The 18,672-nt window shown below is 32.1% G+C and overlaps 1 protein-coding gene across 1 annotated transcript in view; it reads right to left on the reverse strand.

Moving 5' to 3' along the window:
- Nucleotides 1–1,685: 1,685 nt before the first annotated feature.
- LOC138334576 (ecdysone receptor-like) overlaps nucleotides 1,686–18,672 on the reverse strand; it is a 344,788-nt gene continuing 327,801 nt past the window's right edge. Inside the window, exons 4-5 of the mRNA XM_069283227.1 lie at nucleotides 13,727–13,906; nucleotides 1,686–1,838 (exon numbers count right to left, since the gene is read on the reverse strand). Of these exons, the coding sequence (XP_069139328.1) occupies nucleotides 1,686–1,838; nucleotides 13,727–13,906 (333 nt within the window). The remainder of the gene's footprint in view (nucleotides 1,839–13,726; nucleotides 13,907–18,672) is intronic.

An 18,672-nucleotide genomic window follows, 5' to 3' on the forward strand; every position in this document is an offset into this window, starting at 1 on the left:
TATGTTAATTTAACAGTACCACACACATAAAGCTTAAAAAGACAAAATATGCATGAATATTGTCGTTAAAATCATGTAAGAAAGGCAAGTGATAACCATAATGATGAAATTTTACCTGCCTATTGACAACATTGATTTTGACGTCAATCTTTCTAAAAATACACATGGAGAAAATTGTTCAATGGCATTAATTGTTTATATTTGTATTGTAGTTTCAATAAAAGTCGAATTATATTTGAAATATCGCGATATTTTTCAATGCTCACTGTTTTTACCTGGGTGTGCCAATCTGGGTACCCGCACCTGGTTGATAACAGGTGCGCTCCAGACCTGTATCCAAGGATGCTATTTATGGAAACACGTGCAGGAAGAATTCCAAACATAGACCAACAGACAGATGATAGGCTCTATTTGTGAGATTGGTACAAAAATTGGAATTATATTGCAATCTGACAAATAGATGCTTAAAAATAAGAAAAACGTGTGCCAATCTGGGTTACATGACGTTAGATACTGTGATAGATCTAGCTGAATGTTGATAAACAGCATCAGTCAACGGTACCTCAGTCAACTGTCAATAACTTTGGATGTTGAAAATGTGCGATAAAATGGATCTCGCAAAAGTATTATTAATGAAATACAATATCCAGGCATGTAAAATATGGTACACAAAATGTTTTCTAATACATTACTTACATTTTTAGCAGTCGATGATGCAAATAAAAGTGATGTTATTTCGTCCGGGTCGAAGGTGGAAGAATCTTGCAGCGAAGACATCCGGAACTCCTCGGGGAATAAACATAGATTCTCGTGATAACACCCGATGAGTTCGGGATGGCAGCGAAGACTGATTAAAATTAATACGCGATGGCAAATTAGTTATTAACATGTACGAATTTATTATACGCATTAGGCTACCCGATTAACACTTTTACCATTTAATTTATTATGTAATTTGATTTTTCCGTAATTCTTCTCCGTGCACAATAATAATGTTGCATGTGCAGAACACTGAACTATATTTCAGGTAACGATATGACTGTAATACGGTCTAGCTAGTATAAGGTTTCCGTTGAAATATATTAAATACGCATTTTTCACATTACGATGCTAATCTGCATTCAATAAAATACAGCAAACACTTATTGTTGTTTTATTGATTTTTATTTACTTATTTAACGCAATCAATAAAATGATTAGTAAAGCAGTAATTGGAAGACAGCATTTTGATTGGTTTGAAAGGAATGAACGGAAATTTATGAATGGAAGTTTATGAATGAAATGGTTCGCAAAATTACCGCTAGATGTCGTTGTGGGGCAAGTCCTACTACGGTATATTCGTCTTACAAATCGGGTCAAACCAGACGGCATAAACCCAAGCGCTATGCTATAGCGCTGTGTTAAAAAGCAACATTTAAGTGACTCATCAACGATTTTTCCTTTTTTGAAAATTACAGAGTTACCTCCCTTTCAGGTAGTCGTCCATAGTGATGTTATTATTTTGTGATCCAAACTTGCGGCATTTTCTCTGAAAAGGATGACATTACGTTTGCAGACACATTATGTCAGAACCAATACCAACCCGCAAGGGGAGACAACTCTGTAATGTGAAAATATAGAATGGGTACCCGTTTCATCGGTGTAACCTAAGGAGCAGACAATTCTATATTAAGCAAAGTAAAGAGTCAGGTTAAGAGAGGAATTAATTTAGAAAAAGAGTTTTTTTGTGAGTTATTTTTTATTATGGAGAGAAGCATTGTTAGTGAGATAGATAAAGGATTTTTGCTTACATTTGTGCCAAGTCCCGCACCGCCACCCGATCCCATCCCAGGCATCATCTGTGAAAGGCATAATCAACATAAATAATCGTGCATGCTCTCCGATTTTATCAATATTATTTAAATATTCTGTTTCTGCACATTATAGAGTTATCTGTCCTTGCAAGTAGGTATTAATTGTGACGTCATAGTTTGTGAGCAAAGGTAACGAAAAAAATATAATATTATGCTCAGAAACATGATGTAGCAAAAAATATCAACCTGCAAGGGCAGACAACTCTGTAATATGAAAAATACAGAACATTATTTTTAACAATTTTTTTTATTTTTACCATTGAATTTTTTAAAACTTGAAAAAAAAAAACTAGAAAATATTTTAAAAATTAATAATATCAATATTAAACTTGAATATTTCTTACATAAATATATTAAATATAATTAAATCAAAAGATTTATATGTTTTAATACAATGCTAAAATTAATTATCATTATTAATTTATATAATATGTGATTGATATAATTGCAATAGAGTATTAATTAGGACATCATGTTCTTTTCCTGCAAAGTAATTAATATTTAACATATTAGTTATACATGACATTATGTAATTAATACAAATTCTATTGTCTTTAATTACATATTATTTTTCTTCAACAATTTGCTTAAATTATGCTACATCAACAGAAACACATTAAAAATTATTTTTGCTTGACTGAACATTTTTTGCAAATTTATAATCAATTATTTTTATTCAAGGCTCCAAATTAGTTACAATAAAATTAGAATTTGCCATGAATATATAAATATTGATTGAGAATTATATCATTTTTGTTAAATCAAAATAATTTTTTTTTATAATTATATAGTTGTGTCCTTAAAGCGAACTGCCAGAATACACTTTGATCACCTGCATCTGAATTAATTACAGATTTTTTTTCTGCTTTTAATTACGTCAACTGTACTTGATATTTGATCTAACAATTTTTTATAGTATTTCTTTTCTGATATTTCCATCATAAATGTAACAGGGCAAAACAAAGGTGATGCTGTCTTCCTTTCAAGATTGATACCTGTCATGGGATATTTATCCAGATGCCTAGTAGATCTTGTATTATATACTAGACAGTCACAAATTAGTTGTTTATCTCAAAGGTATCCCATCTTTCTTAGTTACATATTCAACCAGGATGTTTTTATATGATTAAATATACATATCTGTATCATCAAGCTTATCCAAAAAAAAAAAAAAGTAATAAAAAAAAATATGGAAACATTCACCAATCAAAAGCTGTCATTTAAGTCACATGATCGCAATTAATACAACAAGTCAAATCTCAAATAATTTCATGTAATAAGAAACTGAAAGTTGACACACTAGACTTTTTCTGATGATAAAAATCTTGATCTGTAAAACTGATACTTCAAAATCAAATTCAAGTGCAGATTGAAGATTGTGTAATGAAGTTTGTTGGATGATATCATGTTCTTTCACCCCTTAAATTTTAAAATAAACTGTTCCATACGCCCCCTTAAATTTCAAAAATGAACTGTTCCACAAGACCCCTTAAATTTTAAAATAAATTGTTCCATAAGACCCCTTAAATTTTAAAATAAACTGTTCCATACGCCCCCTTAAATTTCAAAAATAAACTGTAACATACACCCCCGTAAATTTCAAAAATGAACTGTTCCATAAGACCCCTTAAATTTTAAAATAAATTGTTCCATGAGACCCCTTAAATTTTAAAATGAACTGTTCCATATTAAGTGACAAGTACATGCTTAGCACAATTTAATTCAAAGAGTGCAGGTTACCACAAATTTACAGCTAAATTATATGGATACAATATTTAAATGCTAATACAGCTGATTTCAATAAGAAACCTGTGCTTCATATATAATTTTGTACGACATTTATGTGTATTTTTAAGAGTTTTTACAATGTAGCCTTTTTTATTGAAATTAATTAATATATTTAGCAAAAGAAATTCTAAGCACATTTTTGAACAGGTATTTAATTAGCATCGTTGTAGGTATAGGTAATTAACTTTAATAATCATTAATAATAGTTATTGTGTGGCATGATAGCTACAATACAGAATCTACAGCAGTAATGAATACCAATTTCATACAAACATGTAAAATTCCATTTCATTGCTCAACGAACTGTCCAATTTTTAGTCTCGTAACAATAACACGTCAATTTTCGAAACATTTTATGGGACATAAAAGACAAGCGACTACCTCCGCTGTCTACACGAATTATTTCAAGCCAATGTAAAACACAACCGGACAAAACCAAGAGGAGCCAGGGCTGTCGCGTCCGATGACAGTAATGGTCACAGTCCAGTTATAAGCGTCAAACCGTCTCAAATTAGCAACTTATCAAAAAAATATATACACCACATGTATACAATGTATGGCAGTATCTGACCTAGGAGAATAAAGCGTGGTTTGAATTTGCATGTAAATAAAGATAGTTTGTGTGTTTGTATATTTATAAATAATACAATGATAACTGCCACACCTTTGTCGAAAATTCATGGAAGTTTAAACATCTTCAGTGGATAATTAATGATGATTTAATTATCAATTATTTGACCTTGACTTACATGACCATGTTATTATAATTTTAGACATTTTGTGATTAATATTGTCACATCTTGGTAAAAAAAAATCATTGCAATTTTACATAACTAGCTTTATACATTAATTAATGACAGTTTTATCAATTTACAGTCCTGATTATTTGATCTATGACATTTCCATACAGCGTGTTAATTGTCTGCAATGCATTATTGTAACATCAATATATAGCTCTGATGTGCTGACTTAAGTATAAATCGTGGCACAAGCCGTCGCCATATTGACAACCGGCATGGGTCAGGGAAAACAAAATGTTTGTATCTGTTTACAAATCCATCATGTGTGAATATGTATACAGATGGCTATGAAATGAGGATAAAAACTGGCGAAGGTGAGAGTTTCATGCATGAACGATTATTTTGAGATAGGTCACCTTCTGACTGGTATAAGGCATATGCTGAACTTACATGTATATAGATTGGTATATATGTAAAGAATATTCTCCCACCCCCGAAGTCCCTCCTCACATCCCCTTTAATAGGATCTTGTGTTAAAAATTGTGAGAAAATATAAATCACAACATTGTTTCTCTCCCTTCTTAACCCTCAAAAAAGGATCTTTCAGGTTATAAAAACTTGTGATAATAAAATACACCTGCTTTTTCTCCCCCCCCCTCCTTCCTTCCTCTTACCCTTCCTCAAAATACCCTGGGATATATATTTGGTGACTAAATGTATGAGAAAGTTTAAAACACAACTGAGTTCCCTCATCAAGCCACAAAATGTTAATTTTATAAAAGACAAAACGATGCGAGTACGAGTGCAACCAACATATATAGCCTATTTAGAATTCACGATTATATAATTCATGTATAAAACAAGTATCATTCAAATAAATATTCAGAACATATCATACGTTAATGATCATCAAAAATGCTGCAGAAAATTTTATTTAATCTTTTTTTTTAATTACTTTTTTAAACTAAGAGACACATGGTCCTTTATCTCTTGAAGAAATTCATCAAAATCAAGATGTAATAATTTTAAATAAGGGGGGAGACAATCTAGCAAAATTTTCAGTGTAAAAAAATAGTACAGTAAATTAAGAGGTTTGTCGATTTAAAACATTGGCTTTGAACTAAATAACCTCTCTGGAAAAAAATGATTAGTATCCTTGATAGTGTTAGATTAATGGCCGAACTCGCTGAAAAAAATGTATGAAGTTTCAGTCGTGGTCTATATACCTACTGAGCGAGGCTATTATAACCTATTATATTAACCTCTTACATTATATAAAGGTGTGTTTTAAGTCCAGGTTTCGAAGCAGCCGTCAGTGTGTGTGTTCAGTATATGGTGTGATGAATAATGAACAATTCGTAGTCACTTCGGCACAATGCATGTTCACAGGTCACATGGTGCACTGATGACGACAAAATAATCAATGCTAATTAAAGGAAAGCTTTTCCGATCCAAAACCAACTAAGATTGGATTTTGGCTAGCACTGCCCAAAAATAGACACACATGCAAAATGGTTCATGAAAGATAGATTATGAATTGGTAAACTTTTTGAAATACGGTACAAAATTGGGAGAGAATTTGTCTGTAGGTGCGTAGATTCCAAAAGAGCGGTACGCTTGTTTGCATAGCTATTGGCTTAGTGCACACGGCAACATTGATCGATAGATTCTCACGGATATTATTATCTGTCTTACTCTTCAATAATGAATGACCAGTCGATTGTACAGGACCTATTCCCCACTCCGTAGCAGCGGACATGAAAGACTTCAAAGGGTTCCATCAACACATAAACATTAGGCCGATGACACCCGGTGCACCAACGTACCCAAAATCCAAAACATTTCTAATTAAGGCTTAGCAAATCCAGCAGACCCATTAACTGTACCCTCAAATAGATGCATTTTTGTGTAATGGTTTGCATAAAAGTTGACAGAATTTTTCAAATGGACGAAGATTTAAGGCTGGCTGGCTAATAAAAAAGTCGAAATCACTACCTGAAAATCAATGCTGTATGTGATTTTTATTTTAAAAGTACAGAGACGGAGAGTCATTGCATAGTTACCTCCCTTTATTGTAAACTGTATGGTTGCATGAAGGAAATCAGTGGAGTGTTTCAAAGGAAATAGAGCATGACCAACAAGTACTGCACATCATTTAAGGCTACAATTTTAGGCTGCCACTGTAATTAATTTTTCGAATTTGCATATAATCTAGTTTGCAGAAAATTTATCAGCTTTAGTAAATACACGTACTGAGAATACTAGTTCTATATTTGTTAAGTATATTAATAAAGATAATGGATATGTCTCCACTGGAACATTACTGGGGCATGACTTAAAGGCAAAGAATTATATGCAAATTAAATTAGTAATTCAGTTTTTATTGGAATGTTTTCAACTTAATCTCTCTTCATTGAGAGAAATCAAATTTATTTTGATAAATTAAGTCAAATTAACTTTAATGTGTTTTAAATGTAGAAAATAAACAAATTATTTAAAAGGAAACTCAAAACTTTGAAAATCTTTTAAACTTATGAAATTAGAAGTATTGAAGTACATATACCAGCTGATATAATCTCCTAAAAGTCACAGATAAACCTACGTTGTCCTCAGATGTTTCATAATCTTAAACAACTCACCCAGTACTGTGGTAAAGAATCAAAACCGTATGATGATTAATGCTTATGAGAAATACATATTACAATTCATTAACATCAATATATAGTTTTTTACGTGAAAGGAAAACCTGATATATTACTTTTGCATATTATTTTCTCTGAGATAGTAAGACCACCTTAAACATAATGTATGTCACAAAATGAATTGAAAAATATTAATCGCAAACCGTAACTTCATATATTTCTCATTACTGCATATTATACCATAAAAAAGCTAAAATGTGTTTAAAAAAGTGTTTATAAAATGTATTCTTTATCTACTGCAAAATCTAAGCCTTTTAATGAAAACTTAAGATCATTCATCAACACATTTATCACTTTCTAGAAATTCTAAAATAAATTCTTTAAAATTTAAATTTTACAAAATAATGCATTATGTTTAACTGTTACTTTATAGTAATATATATGGATTTTAAACGTCTTAAAAAATGTTTTTAAGGTAGAAATACTCAAAAAAAAAAAAAAAAAAAAAAAAAGTATATCCCTCATGTTTGAAAAAGTTGAACAATTTTACGATCAATAGTGGGAATTTGAAAATTACCCTCAAACAGTTTACGATGAAACTGATAGATTTTAAGGAAAATGGTATGGCAGGTTTATCGTGGGGATTGATGAGGCGGGGCTAGCTAATGTAGCTACCTGTCACCGACATGCTGGTTCTCAAGAATAATTGGACTAATGAAAAAGTGAGTTGCAGGTACTCAAATATTCAAACCAGAAAAGCACTAGATACGCCACGTTGTAGAACTGCGGGAATTTGTATTCGGTAAAGATGCTACTCGTACCATATTGTACAAACCATAAATTGTTCATTGAAATGCGACGTAAGCCCACTACGCAGAGTCTGTACCGGCACTTCAATTGGATCATAACTTTGTTTGGCGCATTAGAATCATTTGTCTGAGCAAGGCGTTTCAATTATTCATACTTGAGAAAAATTTGAAGGCTGGGAGGATTAAAGTAAAACAGTTATAGAAACTTCTCTAGCTTGCAAAATTAGTTTAGGATAAATCTAATTTTACCTCAGAATTTGTGACCAAATTACCAAAGCATGCTGAAAATGTTGACGATATCAATGCAGCTTCTTTCCCTGCTAATAAATGACAATTGTTGGCCCCCATATCTGTTCCAATACTGGAATTATGCTTCCAAAAATTAATAAAAAATGTGTTTACAGTGCAGGATAATACATAATGCTGGAGGTCCAAACATTTGAAATAATATTTTCTTTTTAAGCGGCAACAACTGATATTATAGACTTTTGTTGATATTAAAGAATTTAGGATGGGGTTAAGAATGTTGTCTGTAATCTAGATATGATAATTTTCACAAATTCCGTATTCAACCCAATAAGTACCCGGGGTGCTTAAAAACTTTGAAACAACCCAGGGCAAACAAAATTGGACTTGCCTTTCATAAAATTATTTTTCAAAGTAAGCCATAAATCAATTTACAAAAGAAATCGGTAAGCATTTAATTCAAAGTAAGTGAATTAAATTGAAGCCTAAAAAATGGGAAAGGGCGCTTATTGGGTCGAATACAGTATTGCTATTTCATCAATACCTACTCTCAATGTGAAAAAGGTATTGTCTGTACTAGTAAATCGTAAATTGTTGATAGATTTCTTATAGAACGTATTTCATTAATTTTTTAAACTGTTACATATAGCAATTACAGCAATACATCATTGGCAAGAAATTAAATAAACAAAAATAATGGCTTCATGGCCTTCAACCTTTCCTTCTGTACTACAACCTCAAACAAATAACCTTAATGACCCTATTTTGTCCTTGACATGTCATATTAAACCCAATGACAGTTTTCCAATTATTCTGACCTTTTACCTCACATACCTGCATGATGATGATGTCCATGACCTTCGTATTTGAACACCCCTGACTTTTGACCTAATGAAATCAACCTCATTGACCTTTGCATTAATTTGAATAATTCTGACCGATCTTACAGACATCACATTACTGACCTTCATGACCTTAGTACTTAAACTCTCTTGACCTTTGAACTGTGTAAATTGAACCTCTTTGACCTTTGCATTTGATTCATTTTGAACCCTGACCTCGCCAAACTGACCTCCATAGTATTATAACTCCCCTGTCACCTTTGACTTGATGTAATCAACCTCATTGACCTTTACAATTGAATCATTCTGACCTCTGACCTCATTTCACCTTGATGACAATTGTTCGGACGTCTGAAATGACATAATTTGACCTTTACGACTGTACCATTTGAATCAACTTGTTCTGTGATGTTTATCTTACTCTAAAGTTTCCTGTGACCCTGATGATCAAGCATATTTTGTACACAATGCTGTCGATTATATGAAGGTAAATCTTTGTTGCCAGTAGGAAGAAAATTCAATAATTCTGTGAGAAGTAATGTGTCAAACATTTGTGATTTTATGTGGCTTTTATGACAATATAAATGTGGGATGCCTTAAGGTAAAACACTTTTGATAAGATCATCTTGTTTTTATGTGCTGATTGTCTGAGGCTAGATAGGAAATGTGATAGGGACTGTTACGAGTGTGTTAAACTTTCACAACAAAGGAAGCTAGTCCCACTAAATATTACGCTAAAAGGTATATATATATGTTTTTGTTGATAATCTCAAAAATACTACGAAAAACACACGAAGTAGCATTGTACACCTTCTACGGAAGACGACTTTAGTAAATTTTTTGATAAATGACAAAATCTTTCATCTAGGTAAGACTAGCTGGCCACCAGTCTCTAGAAATTAAAAAGAATCATTAAAATTTGGCTTGATTATTTTTGTCTTCTACTACATGCCCGATCCTAAGTTTCAAACTAGGGGGAGATAATCTAGTAAAGAACTTCTGAGAAAGTCTTATCAACAAGTTAGGGTCTGGTGGCCGGTCTAGTAAGCTAGCTGATGATCCAAATTTCTTTTGACATACAAAGAGAAGGAAATATAAAGTTATTACATAATGAAGGTCACAGTGACCTACTTTTTGTTCAAAATACACTGCCACTCGTATGAGAATTTATATATGGTCCTTTATAAAGTTCCTGTAATAATTAGTATAGGAGATAGTGTAGGTGATATGTAGAAGGACAGATAGAGGATTAGCAAAATCAGATAGACAGAAGAAAAAACAGATGAACAAAATCAAAAATTTTAGAAGTTTTACAATCCTTGAATTACAGTAGAAATCTTTTTAACTATTTCCTTTCATGATAACCTGTAGTTGTTTGTTTGATTTATTGTTAAAACATTGGGTATTCCAACATATATTAGCAAAAGTCCTCAAACTCTGGGTTGTAAGTTCAAACCCATATGGGACAGTATAGACTGGCCACCAGACCCTAAGTTGTTGATAAGGCTTTCTCAGCAGAGTTCTTTACTAGATTATCTCCCCCTAGTTTAAAACTTAGAATCAGGCATATAGTAGAGACAAAAATAATCAAACCAAATTTTAGTGATTTTTTTAATATTCTAGAGACTGGTGGCCAGTCTAGGGACAGTAGTATAGTCTGATGTACTGACCACTAGTCCAGTTACTCCAGGATCCTTTTGTCTTTGCTGTGAGATGCAGATCTCTGTGGTTTTTGTACAAACTCTTGCACTTAACTCATATTCACCCCTAAAACTTTATAATGAACTCTTCCAGCCTTTGATTTAGAAGGATTAAAGTGTGTCTCAAGGGGTGAAATGAGTTCAAAAGTCCAAGACTTGGTCATTTTAAGATTACACAATTATAGATAACCTCCTACTGTCTTTATGTATTTACCTCTGTGGGATGGCAGTAAATAACTAGTCTAACTGGGTCTACAGCCACGACTGATGGGATAAAAAATAAAGAAAGGGCAAAAAATCAGCAAATTGGATAAGCTACATGAATCATCACCTTCGAGTCATGACGATGATCACTTAAGAGTTAACATTGATGGATAGATAAGAAAAAAAAATGTAGTATTCACACGGTATCGCAATTCAACACGGCATGTTTATTTCATTTAATAAAGGGAATTCAGAAATTAGAGGATTGAAGCAAAAAATTAGGAATTATGAAATATTGTATCTAGAATGAGATATTTGTTATGAGATAAAGTGATGTTTGTGTGACAATTAGGGGGAAGACTAGAAGAGCACTGATCAAAAATAAAACACGTCCAATCCTTCCCTCCATACTGAGAGTCGAGTGACGCCTTTATAGAGAAATTAGCACGGCATGATTGTAACATATATACACTGTATAAGCATATACATTTATATAGATTATCACGATATTTTCATCAACACAAACAATGTGTGATAAATTTGCTTAAGGATGACAAATTTGTTTTTTTTTCTGTTGAAAAAATTCCCTTCCATAATTCCAAAAGTCACGTTCAAATTGAGAATTACACGGCTTTAAGAATGACAAATTTTCTTGAAAAAGCCAATAAAGTAGACAAAGAAATTCATTAATACAGCCTACATCTAGTATAATGAGATTGATTCAGACTTAAGTATGACAAATTTGATAAATTTTAGTTTTTTAAACATTTTTTTTTCTTGGGAGTAATCAGTTTAAGTTACAGTGTGATGTGTTTCGAGCCTACGGGGATGTTAATGTCGAGTGTTAAAATGATTGATAGAGGCCAATATGTTGTTCCTTCTATACCCACCTACTTCCTTCGCCCGACACCATATTTAAATCTGACACAACGAACATCCTATATTGCTGATGTTGTATATTCCACTTTGTTATCACAAATTATCAATCATATTTTTTTCAAGTTTGAACATTTGATTAGCTTTTTGACATTTCTGCGCTCGCTGCTTTGAAACATAAACAATTTGATTGAATGATTGTTTTTTTTTGTCATAAGATGTGGCTTCTAGAAAATATATCCCTTTATACCAATAAAAAATATTTCCTTCAATAAGATTGTGATCAGATCTTGGAGGTTATGACATGACAGAAGTCTACATATTTTGTCATAATGACCTTGACACTAATTCAAGATGACCTTGTGTGAAGTTTAATTACGTAACTGCTTCCCCTCTCAGGCCACGAAATGACAATATTTATTTTTGACTGTTATTCCCCAAATGAGTTGTCATGATTACAATTGGCAGCGTTTCATTCTTTGTAATTTGTTCGTGACATATTCCAGACATTTTTTCTTCACGTAATAGACATATTTCTTTTGATGTGTATACATGTTATACTTCATCACTTTATCGCAATATATGTAACGAAGAATTATAGAAAATCTTTTTTGAACCATTCACATTCGCAATCGTTAACTTGAAGCCCGAAGGAACACAACACAAGTGAGGCAGTGATATTTTACAAATGATAACACGCAAACTTTTCCCTGTTCCAAATATGATTTTCTCAATATTTTCATGCCAAATATATTTGCTCTCCAGAACCAATTTTAAAGATTACATCTGCTATTAGACCCGAACGAAATGTATTTAGAAGGGTATTGACAAAATGGGACAGGAAAACCGAATCATACAAATTCTGAATGACAGCGATAGTTGATTGGCTAAATCAGATATCGACAGTGATGTTATAGTTATACTCGCTTAGTAATATGAAATATCAACAGAGGTACAATAGCTATACTGAGAAAAAAGGCTCAAGGGGCTCGCATTATCACTGCTATAGGGACGTATCAGTCTTTTTGTAAATTTGTTTACTCTAAATTGGACCAAGCACAATTACTATCAAACCGTCATTATATATCTATCAAATGCTCAATATATGTATCGTGAGTATTTAAATACAAGGAATAGTCCATGTAGGGAATGTTATTATTCAAATCCAGTTTCAAATATGGAAATTAGATGGGGGTGGGGGTCTTATTTGCAGAAAACCTCCACTAATTCTTGAAATTCATAAAAAATAGGCAGGGATCTTATTTGCAGACAATCCCCTACTCATAATACTAATAATATATGTGGTGGTCGAATTGCAGGAGAGGTCTTAATGATATTAAAAAATACAAGTACAGCTATCTTTTGTTCAGGATGTTTATCTAGAGCCTGGTATGTTCAGAGCAATGGTCAAGATCCTTGTCTGGCCCAGCTAGAACAGTATGACCTTGACCCCTAACGGCCGGCACAGAGTATGGTTTACATTCAGGAATGGTCTAAGGAAGCACTTTTGGCCCCAAAGTGTCATAGATTAAGCTCTTGACCTTGTATGAAGTCTTGGGACATTTAGCTAAGTCCCAAAAGTGCTCAAGGAGTGCTCTCTAGACCCCAAAATGATCCAGGATGCAATAGCAATGTTTATCCAGAAATGATCAAGGACATGTATGCTCTAGATCAATCCAGATGTGATTTTTTTATCTAGACTGAACCAAGAAATTGTTAGGATGATCCACAAAGCATTAGAATTGGTACAGACACCTTCAAGACCTGATTTGTTGTCTTATTTATAATTGTTGAGGCACATTACAATTTTCATCGTTTTGACTGGTGATATTTTTCGTGTTTATGGCGAGTATAAAATATTTACCTATTTTTAGTGTTCATGTCATAGCAATATTATCAATATCAGCAGTGCTGTTCCGATATCCAATTTTCAAAATCAAAATATAAATATGGAAACGAAAATTAAAATGTCACCCCCTCCCGCACTCCATGATGAAAGTGATTTCAAGGCTATGTATATACCTACCTTTGATTTGAGTGCATTCCTCCTAAAGAATGCTTTACAAGATTCACAGGTGATGGCATCAAAGTTATAACCGAGAGCCTTGTCTCCACACACCCCGCAGACGAGCTGGGAGCCGTCTTTAGGTTTGGGACGACGTTTCTGTTCCCGCTTGTTTTGGTCCCCTCCTACCGCACCGTAATACTGGAAAATACAAAACAAAGAACAAATATAATAAACGTAAAACTAAACTAAAATATATACATAATTAGTTATTATTATATATATAATTATTATTATTATATAATACAATAAATGAAAAGCTAAAATATAAATAAATCAAATTTTGGTTTTTAGAACATTTTTTTTTGGTTAAGATTAACAAATTTAGCTACCATATTTCACCACAAAAAAAGACCCCCCACCCAGAGAAGAAATAAAGGTCAAATTGGTGAAGGGTCTTATTTGCGGTGAAATACTATTATACATTGTAATACAATTATTTCATTTTGACGTCAGTCGGTAAGACAAAGTCGGATAATAGACAGAGTCATGTTGGTGATAAACCAGTAACTATATATAATGAAACTTTTCTTTACACAGACAGAACACTGCCTAATAATAGGTGAAATCATGTAGGCCATTACCTATCTAGAATATTCATTTAGTACTTAAATTTCACCATATCGATTAAGTTAATATGTATAGATATTGCAAATCACACTTAATTTAGGCATACAGGTATACTACATTCAATTTTCATATTTTTTTGAGAATGTGTTTTATTTTTGTTATCATGATGGTATTGTTTCTTTCCTATGATACGAAATGATTTACTTTCATATAAAAATACTTTTCAAAAAAAATAAGAAAAATAAATAAATCTATAAAAAATAACTAAGTGAGTTATAGAAAAAAAACCCAAAAAACTGAAAAGATAAAATGTAGTTTATATATCAGAGCTAGGCAAAGGCAATTATTTAACAGTTGTATATCATTTTTAATTTGCTGGCAGTAGGAGCAGTTGAAGTTTTGAAGGACTTCTCTTTGTACATTTATAGCCCCGCAGTGGTACACGTCTTAAGATAAGAAGCCCAGAAATATATGAATAAGTAATTTTTTTTTCTCTGTTTCATGTGTGAGAAACTTTTCCATCTCAATCTGTCACTGTGGGTCGTACAACCATGAAATTTCCTGTGACACCAATATAGCTTCTTTATGTCCATCGTAAATCTTACGAAAACTTTTCTGAGGTAAAATGAGTGGATAATTAAGAAAAGACAGATATGAAGCTTAAACCTACTTCTTCAAAGGCAGTATGGGCAAACTCCATTATACTCAAGCATTTTCACGCCAAATCTCAAGTTTTATATCTATTTTTAAGATCCTCGAGTGAGAAAAATGATGTCTTATCGTTGCCATGGAGACGTAGGTTTTCTATGTTGGTTTTTTCAAATATATGTTCGATTTGTCAGGAAATGGGATTTACACAATAGTTCATAGGACAGATACTAGCATGTATACGTATATAGCCAATTTTAGATCAATTACCACAATCTGGAGGTACATGTACCGTATTGAACCAAATACTAGCCCTGCAGTAGGGATATATGCCTACAGTGAAGTCAGCTGTCATAGTGACCACCTCTGTATAAAGACCACCTGCATAATAAGATTCCCAAATGATCAATCTCAACACAATTTGACTTGTGTATAAAGACCACTTGGCTATAAAAACCATTTTCTCTTTGTACCTTGAGTGGTCTTTATAGACAGGTTTGACTGTATATCTCAAGTACAGATACTTAGGTGGTCTTTATAGACAGGTTTGACTGTTTATCTCAAGTACAGATACTTAGGTGGTCTTTATAGACAGGTTTGACTGTATATCTCAAGTACAGATACTTAGGTGGTCTTTATAGACAGGTTTGACTGTATATCTCAAGTACAGATACTTAGGTGGTCTTTATAGACAGGTTTGACTGTATATCTCAAGTACAGATACTTAGGTGGTCTTTATAGACAGGTTTGACTGTATATCTCAAGTACAGATACTTAGGTGGTCTTTATAGACAGGTTTGACTGTATATCTCAAGTACAGATACTTAGGTGGTCTTTATAGACAGGTTTGACTGTATATCTCAAGTACAGATACTTAGGTGGTCTTTATAGACAGGTTTGACTGTTTATGTCATCTCCTATGTTAACAGTCATGTTCAATGCAGAAAATATGACAAAATTAACAAAAGAATAACATTATTTTTTCAACAATCATTTGTCTGTTATGAGGGTCAATTAGTTAAATATATAAACTAAGAATATTTGAAAATATTAAAGATGCTCCACTGCTGACAAATGGTATTTTTTCTCTATCAAAAACAGGAGCAGACGATTAAGTATTTTTCTTCAGTAACAAAAGTTACATACTTTACACCATAACCACCATTGAAAAGTTGGAGCTTCTAATTTCACTTCAAGTTAAAAATATAAAAAATAATTAATTGCATCCCGAAAAAAATCTGTGACACTATATCCTATATGGAATGAAGTACTGATTGCGCATGCACCAAAGGCAAACTAAATTATTTCATGTTATTTTTTGTGCTAATTAGATGTATATATACACGATTAAACACCAATTATTGTTCAAATGATGAATATAATTTATGCTCTGTTGGCGGTGGAGCATCTTTAAAGTTAAACAATCTTTCTTCAGAGTTCAAAATTTACAATAGACATTGTTTACATATTCACTAGAAATATATATACTGGTATATAGTTCTGAATGTAATCAGGTTGAGTGGCAATTATAAATGCATGAACTGTCAATGTAGTGGAGATAATAAAGAAAATCAATATTGCAAAATAGTTATTATACTAGTTAATAGGCCTTAAATTGACTAACTCATTTAACAGTCTCTTAGTAATGCAGAAAAAAATGTTCAATAATAAATGATAAAATATTTCCCCCCTGTTATTTTAAAATGAACTGCTCCAGTCTTTTAAAAAGGAGCATTCATATATATCCATAGCTAATAAATTTTTCTAAAATTATAATCTAAAACTACAGGAAAAATTAGAAAAAGACAATCTATTCATAAAATTATGGAATATTATATCATAAAATATTGTTTTGATCAAGAAGATGGGAAAATTTGAATAAATTATAATTGAAGAATGGAGGTCAATATTTGTTATGCAACATAACCACCATGTTGGTTTCTAACTTAAAGGTACATGACCTGTTAGGTACATGTCACAGCCTAACCATTAGAGGACCAATCGTATCCCAGGAGTGGAGTTGCCCTTTTGTTTCGTCGACGCCTTTTGTACTTGAGTTTCATTAAAGCCGAAGTGAACACCGAAATCTCTCCCCATTGGTAAATATGCTGCGCATGTTCCATCATAATTACCCGCGTTCATCATTTCCAAGCATGTAAAATTTCCAGATTGTTCTATTATCAAAGTTTTATTTCTATGTAATTCCCATCGTTTGAATCGTAGAGATTATACAGAGTTTTGTGTGTGTATCTTGTTTGATAGCGTAACAGCACTTCTCTGCGTCATACCGACCAGGTTTTATTGAATCTCTGAGATTTCTAACGAAAATTTGTCACATACGATCAGTCATAAATTCTCCCACCTCCATGGTGCTATATATAACAAACTTTATCCGATTCACATAGAAAATATTGAAAACAATTTCACTATACAATAAATAGTTCAGGAAAGGAAGCTGTTCATAAAGCTAATTTCAAAGCAAGTGTTGCATTTGTAAAATATGGCTCAAAATGCAAATTAACCTTCATGCCACACTTATACCACTATACTATTTAATCTACTTTGAGAAACAGTTAATATATCAAAAGTTAAAAAAAAATAATTAAGAATTTTTTTTGAAAGTTTTGTAATGTTACCTTACAGAAAAAAACCAAAAAAAACCCCCAGGATAGTCTAAGGAATTATCAAAATTAAGATATCGAATAAATTAAATGATGATACAAAAGTTAAAGATATCAAAATAATTATTACCCCTATAACTACCTAATGAACCGTTCCATTCTAAGAATGAGACAGGTTCATATTGTTTTCAGGGGGTGATTATGTAATAGATAAATAATCTTGAAAAAAATGTCAACCCTGTAACAAAAACAGATTATTAAATCTTAAATCATTATTTATTTAATTAGCTGTGCAGTTTCATCTTCATCGACGAATAAATTTTAAAATAATTGGAATTCCTCTAATTTAATTAGATGCTGTTTCTCAACAAAATTATCAAATTTTATAACTGAAATCTTGAAGGTAGAAAGTCAGTTTTTCGTGTAGTGATTTGAGTACAATCTAATATAGCTATGGTTAGGATTGACCTTGCGGCTTCATCAAACCATCTAAATATGTTCTTTGTTAAAAACAATTTAACCCCACATTACAAGAAATTGACATTTTCAAAATTGTTAAAATCATGACTGGATGATATTGAATTGCGAGATGATCTCCTGCAGCTAACTTCATTAGAAATGGAAATGTCAGTTTGCATTTGAAAATGCAGAAAATTCATATTCGTCATCAACGTAGTAACAAATTCAAATAGGTTTCTCCCATTAAAGACGGTCACGGAACATAACAAGTTGTCATAAATAGAGAATTTGCAAAACTACATGTAGAATCATTATAATTAGTGTTTTTATACTAGAGAAAATATATGGTCCAATGATGTTTCTTTAATGTGTTCAATATTTGTGATGAATTCAAAATCATCAAATCATCAGATATTTATATTTCATTTATATTTCTATATGAGTAACAAAAAAAAAAAGAAGAGAAAACAAGACAATTATAGGGTTTACCATCAGTATTAAAATATCAACAACCTTATTTCTCTTTAACAGGGTTGGCAGCATTAACTTCGGGCAATGTTCTAAATCCAGGAAACCTAATTGGCTGACCATTTGATAAAGCGCTCTTTG

This window comes from Argopecten irradians, chromosome 11, assembly GCF_041381155.1.
Source record: "Argopecten irradians isolate NY chromosome 11, Ai_NY, whole genome shotgun sequence".
Taxonomy (NCBI): domain Eukaryota; kingdom Metazoa; phylum Mollusca; class Bivalvia; order Pectinida; family Pectinidae; genus Argopecten; species Argopecten irradians.